The sequence below is a fragment of the Labrus mixtus genome, chromosome 14 (assembly GCF_963584025.1).
Source record: "Labrus mixtus chromosome 14, fLabMix1.1, whole genome shotgun sequence".
Taxonomy (NCBI): Eukaryota; Metazoa; Chordata; class Actinopteri; order Labriformes; family Labridae; genus Labrus; species Labrus mixtus.
The window spans coordinates 6,956,241-6,962,327 of NC_083625.1; the positions used below are offsets into that span (position 1 = coordinate 6,956,241).

At 41.5% G+C, this 6,087-nt stretch overlaps 1 protein-coding gene across 1 annotated transcript; it reads left to right on the plus strand.

Annotated features, from left to right (window-relative positions):
- The first annotated feature begins 213 nt into the window (after window positions 1–213).
- LOC132987800 (leucine-rich repeat neuronal protein 4) lies at window positions 214–3,468 on the plus strand. The gene is made up of 2 exons (XM_061054719.1): window positions 214–372; window positions 1,169–3,468. The coding sequence occupies exon 2, from the start codon at window positions 1,175–1,177 to the stop codon at window positions 1,883–1,885; it is 711 nt and encodes a 236-aa protein (XP_060910702.1). The 5' UTR covers window positions 214–372; window positions 1,169–1,174; the 3' UTR covers window positions 1,886–3,468.
- The last annotated feature ends 2,619 nt before the right edge of the window (window positions 3,469–6,087 follow it).

Genomic DNA, 6,087 nt, shown 5'->3' on the forward strand with positions numbered 1-6,087 from the left:
GACACGCTCTGAATAACCTGCCACTGTGGACACATGCAGCAGGAATCCATGTGATACAGATCATCTGAAATGTAGGCCTAGGTAGCAGTTATGTAACTAATAGCAGACTTTAGTAATACCACTAATAGCATGCACACTCACTCAGAAACTCACACTGCTGAAAGAGTAAAAGAGGAGGAGGAGGAGGAGGAGGTGGAGCTGGTGCAGACGGGTCGGGAGTGAGGGAGCGGGGGGTTGTGGGAGGGCAGGAAGAAAGAGGTGATTGTTGGGGAGTCAGGAAGCATATTTAAGAGGAGTGAGAAGCACTTTGAGGAGAGACGAAGCGGAAGAAGCTCACCCACATTTTGATACAGAAACTTTTGCAAACAGCAGGTAAGTCCACTTTTAAATACTTGGCATATATTTCGGAGTAGTTGTGGTAGAAAACAAAAAGCACTTGTAAGTATTCCTCTGACCAGGCTGTCTGCATTTCAGCTCAGACTTACTTTAGCAGATTTTTTGAATGGGCTTTGGTTTCCAATCTGTGTATGGTCAGCAGAGAACACATTTGAGGTATGTTGGTGTGGATTCTTGTGGATATCACACAGGCATTTTTTCCCTGTAAGTGGATCCTGCTGACAGAGCTGTGTGTTTGTGTGTGTTGTTGGGTGTGTGAGAGGCATTTGGACCTGTTGAGCAATACCGCCTGAAATGCTGAATTAGTATGAAGTACCTCCAAATCTGAACAAGTGGGGATTATTCCCAGCAGCTGTGTATAAATCATTGACAAACAAGCCACAGAACAAATTTGAGCTAATTAAATGTCGACATGTTCTCGATGAGTACTCAAGAGGAAAGGCAGTGCGTTCTTCTTCTTTCTTTTTTTAGAAAGAGAAAGAAAACAGTTTATGTTTTAAAGTTAGGCAGATTTTTTTTTACTCTCAGGCTCACTTTTGAACCACATTTTCATTCTGTGCAGTCTTCCTCAAGTGCAGTCTTATAATCTTTAAAAGGCGCAGCATCAGGGGAGAAATAACTGTGTCCTTATTCAGGCTCTTTAACGCAAGACAAAAAAGTTCCTCTGAATGTACCCATGGCAGGAAACCCAAGGGGCTGATACTTTTCAGTCGTATGCAAGAAACAGATTTTCCATGTATTTTATTTTTTTTACTGTCTCTGATCTCCACAGAGCTCGATGGCTTCCTGCGGGGACCTCCCTCTCTCCGTGATGATCGTTTGTCTGCTTCTCGTCAGAGGTTCCTCTCCTCTGCCCACGACATCAGGGGCGAGTCCCATGAGCACCCATGGGGTTTCAAGTAAGACTCTTCCCCCAAAGGATTATGAAGACTATGATTCCCCCACTACTGTACCTATTAAATCCATCCACCCAGATGCAGGAAAGCCTCAAAGATGCGACTATGACCCTTGTCTGGAGAGTCAGATCCCCTGTGCTAATCTGTCCATCACCACCGGCTGCTTGTGTCGAGGGGTCACTCTACATAACGTGGCCCCGCAGGCCCCTGACCTCAAGTCAGTGTCCTGGGAAGGATCAGAGGTCGTGGTCAGGTGGTGTGCACCTTATTCATACGTCACAGCGTATATTGTGACAGTCGGAGGGGAACAGAGGCAGGAGTTTGGGAAGGGTAAAAGGAGCAGCGGATTGGGCGACGTGGAAAATGTCGCCGAGGTGTGTGTGTCGGCTGTGAACGACGCGGGGAGCAGCGGGGAGTCCTGCACGATGTACCAGCCCCGGGACAGCAGCCTGCCTCTAAAAGCGGGACTCATAGGAGGAGCTCTGGGCTTCCTGCTGCTCCTTCTGCTGGCTGTGCTGCTCTGGAGGCACAGGAGGCAGAGGGAACAGGAGGCCAGCATCTCCATGCACAACACAGCGGCGATGACACAGTGAACAGAAAAGCAGTGCAGGACTTGACTCCCTTGAGATAATCAGGTGGCGCCCCCTGTGGACAAAGCAGTCCCTCTCATCTCTACGCTGATCTTGATCTAAACTTGATTTACATGGCTAAGTCGTTTTAATTTTACAAACAAAAAAACCTCAGCTTTCTTTCTGTCAAACATATCACTTGTTGAGGTTTTTTTTGTTGTTGCTGTGGACAAAAACACAACATAAGGTCGATGTCACTTTGTCGGACTCCGACCCTGCAGCAGTGGTTTCGACTTAAAAAAAAAAAACAATATACAAATAATCAGTCATTATGCTGATGGTCTTGTTTGTTTTGGTAGCTCAAAGAGAGGAATCAGTATTCATTTCAGTCTGTTTCATGAGCTCTTCAAAACTCCTCACAGGAGCTTTAAGAGGTAACGATTATTTCAACAACCACAGATTCGTTGTATTGACAAAGTTCACTGGAAGACGGCTCAAGTGGTATCATTTGTAGTCAGTCAGCAGGTGTTGACACATCGAAACAATCTGTACACAAAAGGAATCATATTGTGTTGTGTTTGAAACTCTCTGTGAGAGTCCTATGTATATTTAATTCAAGAGTGATTCAAAAGCTGTTTTTTTAAATCTATTTATTTACAATGTTTGATTTTTTTCCCTCCATGTTAAAGAGTTTTGAGACACAAATAAACAAGGCTCTTTAAACTTGTATATTAAAGGTCTGACTATTTCATAGAAGTGAATCACATTACAAGTTGCTTTTCACACCCATGTGTCGTCATAACGTGTATTTATTGAACAGATTTTTCCACCCGTCATGTGTTGGACATTGTCTCAGTTTGCTGAGGGAGCTCAAGTGTTCAGTGCTGTTTTTCCAGCTGTCGTCCAGCAGCCTCTCCAGCAGGATATAGATTTCTTTCTTCTATAGCGCTTGTCTCGTTCCAGCTGAGACTTCCAGTCAACCATCACCAGGCTGCTGAGAAGCTTCAGGCTCCTTTTTTTTTTTTCTCTCTTTTGCCATGATGCAAAAAAAGAAGAAAAAAAAAACATCCAATATTTAAATCCTCACAGTTTATCTCATGTTCATGAAGCCTCCATCTGCGTGTCTCGGAGCCATGTATATAATTCCTCTTTGCTCTGGATCCTGACAATCAGTTGTTTCCCTGCTTCTAGCGTTTCTCTTGTTCAAACTGCACATGTAACTTGGCACAGGGCTTCTATGGGAGTCTGTCTATAATTTAGAGACACAACAGATTGTTTATTTCAGTCTCTGTATTGGCCTCAAGATGTTGCTTTAATGACACATTCAAAGAGTGCAGTCACTCTGAAACTGGGAGGGACAGCTTGACACAAATGGGCCAGTGTGAGATGAAAAACAAAAACATGTGCAACTAGTATTGTGTTTTAAACGGACCAGGATGTAATGGACTCAAACCCCTCGCTGAGAAGAATTAACAAGAACTGGAGCGTTGTAAATCTGTTGATGGTATCGAACAAAACAAAATGTTCTCACTGATGAACCAACAAACATGTTAGCTTGTTCGTTTACGATCTGTTTGCTTGTGTGATAAATAAACTGTTTTTAAAAACGTTGGATGTTTCTGAATGTTGACTAAGAAATGATAATCTATTACACAAAGACAAAAAAAGTCCCCATTGTGCAGACTGGTGTCTCGTCAAACAGCTGTAAGGAAACTGATCTGCGGCTGATTTTAAGAAAGCAACAAATGTACAGTCTGGATGAAGTTACATGACTTTAAACACTTTTGTAAAACGGGGATAGTTCCACTTTGACGCACATTACGTCGGTGCAGGGCAAAAACAGCAGACTGAGGAAGAAGATAGGCCTGCACTCATGCTCAAATACCAAACAAGTTTGAATTATTTTAATAGTTAAAAAAAGAGGAACCACACCCATATATATAGATGTCAACACCAATAAGCTGATAGGCACTATGATGATGATAAAAGGCAAAAGCAGCACTGACTGATAGTGTAACACAATGCAAAGAGTACGTTAAGATGGACTTGAGTATACACCGTATCTGCCACAGTGGTCTCATTTTCATCAGATTTAAAAATTTAAAAATTGCAGCAGTTTATGTTGTAAAAAAATAAGCGTCACAGGCGCCTGCACAAATATGATGCTAATTTTTGTTTATCATGTATACAGGGGGTTTCATTATTGATTGCAATCAATAAGAAAGGCTTGAAATTCCAAGCACACATAATGGCTGTGTTTGAAACAAGTGGCAAATTCCAGTGCGACGGCCATCGATGGGAGTCACGCAACCCAGCTCTTTCATGAATACCTACTAACTTAATGATGATGGTCTCGATTTTATTGATGATGATGATGATGGTTGTGACGATGGTTTTTGTTTGATAACGACGACTTATAAGATGGTTTCTATACTGATTAGAGCTCTCAAGAACTGCAGTCAATGTTGTGCTTTGCCTCTGGTCACTTCCTGTCAGCACCTGTGTGTCCAATCAGACTCAAAGCTGATCGTTTGCTCTTACTGACATTGTTCCCTTTTTTCTAGATCCTTGCTTGTGTTGCTCTTACTCTCTGATGTACGTCTCTCTGGATAAAAGCGTCTGCTCAGTGAATTGTAGAATTGTAGTCAAAAGTTACCTTTTCTATATATAGTGGACTTTTGTGTCCCACAATGCATTGTGAAAAGTAGTGTGCAACTGAGGTCACTATCAAAGCATCATATACCATCATGCATTGCAGTGTAAAGCATTGAGAAGTGTTGAGAGCTTATAACGTTTTAACTGCTGTCATATACGAAAGACAGTTCATATAAACAGTTCATATTTGGTGGCATGTTTGCCTCATTTATAACAACAATGGTGAAAGAGAAAGCTGATAACATAACTGATAAAGCTCAGATATGAAACTTTATTGTTCCGCTTCATGGACGTTGTTGTGTCCGGGTCTCGCTCAGGACGAGTCATGTTGAATCACTGCTATCTCACTCAGCAGTCCAATGACTCATGTTACGTTTCTGGAGAAGAGGTCACACTCAGAACAGTGAATCAGCAGAAATCATGAAGTCAGAATACACAGACTCCGTTAAACCTGCTGAGTCATTACATCAGCTGTTTGATCAACACATTCTTCTGTTTCAGTATGAGTGTTTGTGTAGTCTGTGAGCGTACGTGTTTATATTCATATTACTTCATCTTGGAAGTCGACCCACAGGTGTTGCAACAAACGGTTTAAAACGGACTCAACTGAAATGCTGCTAACGGAAGAAATATCACGTAGGCAGATGAGACACTTTGAAGGAGCATGAAGTGATCCAATAAAAAGTCTGTCATGACATAAAAAAAAATCAATTATATTCTAGTGCCCTCTTTTGATTGGCCCCAGGCTTAGAGGTGAAAAGTAGCTTTGTCGCCCTCTCCTGGTCACATTCAGTCCTGTGAGGAGAGACCTGCAGCAACTAGAAGGCAGAGGCGGCCATTCAAATTTCATATGAATAATTACTATATTTAAAATGCTTGGTCATATTAGCTGCAATGTCAATTAAAAAGCCTTTCAGGACTTGTTGTAATGAAATCAAAATGTTATATGCTTTATGTTATATTGCCTTTTGTTACAAAATCATAATAAAAAAATATTAAGTCTGGCCTGGATATTTACGGTGCTCATTGTCCAACGCGCTGATGTTAAACTACAGACTGGTGTTGTTTAAAAATAGACCAAACAAACACTTAAACCTTAGAAATGAACCAAACAATGATGGGCGTTTTTGAATAAATAATTGTTAATCACTTTGTCTTAAGGGACAAATGTCACAAGATGAAGTTTCAAAGCTGCTTGAGAAGAATTAGATCCTAAGGGGAAAGTTCACCTGATATCTACCGCGTTAAAACATGTGACAGATATTCAGATCCTTTAGTTCAAGCTGCTTTTATCACAGTATTTATATTATGTATGAATTAAGAGGACGATGTGCATAGAAGGTGTCACGCGCAAACAAAGTCGCAGAGGATTAGCCGTCCCTCTCTCTGTGGATTTGATGTCTTTAAGCCCATTGTATTGTTTTTTTTATTCCACTACTTTATTCTTTAAATGACTCTCACAGTCTCACTGATCTCAGCCTCGCAGTTTCAAGTCGCAGAAGTTAGCTGTTTTCATCCACACACTTACAAATGTGCACCCAACTCCAGAAAGATAGAGTCCGCTAAGGAAG

Excerpts from the sequence above, each read along its gene's own strand:
- LOC132987800 (XM_061054719.1), top strand. The coding sequence starts at position 1,175 with ATGGCTTCCTGCGGGGACCTCCCTCTCTCCGTGATGATCGTTTGTCTG.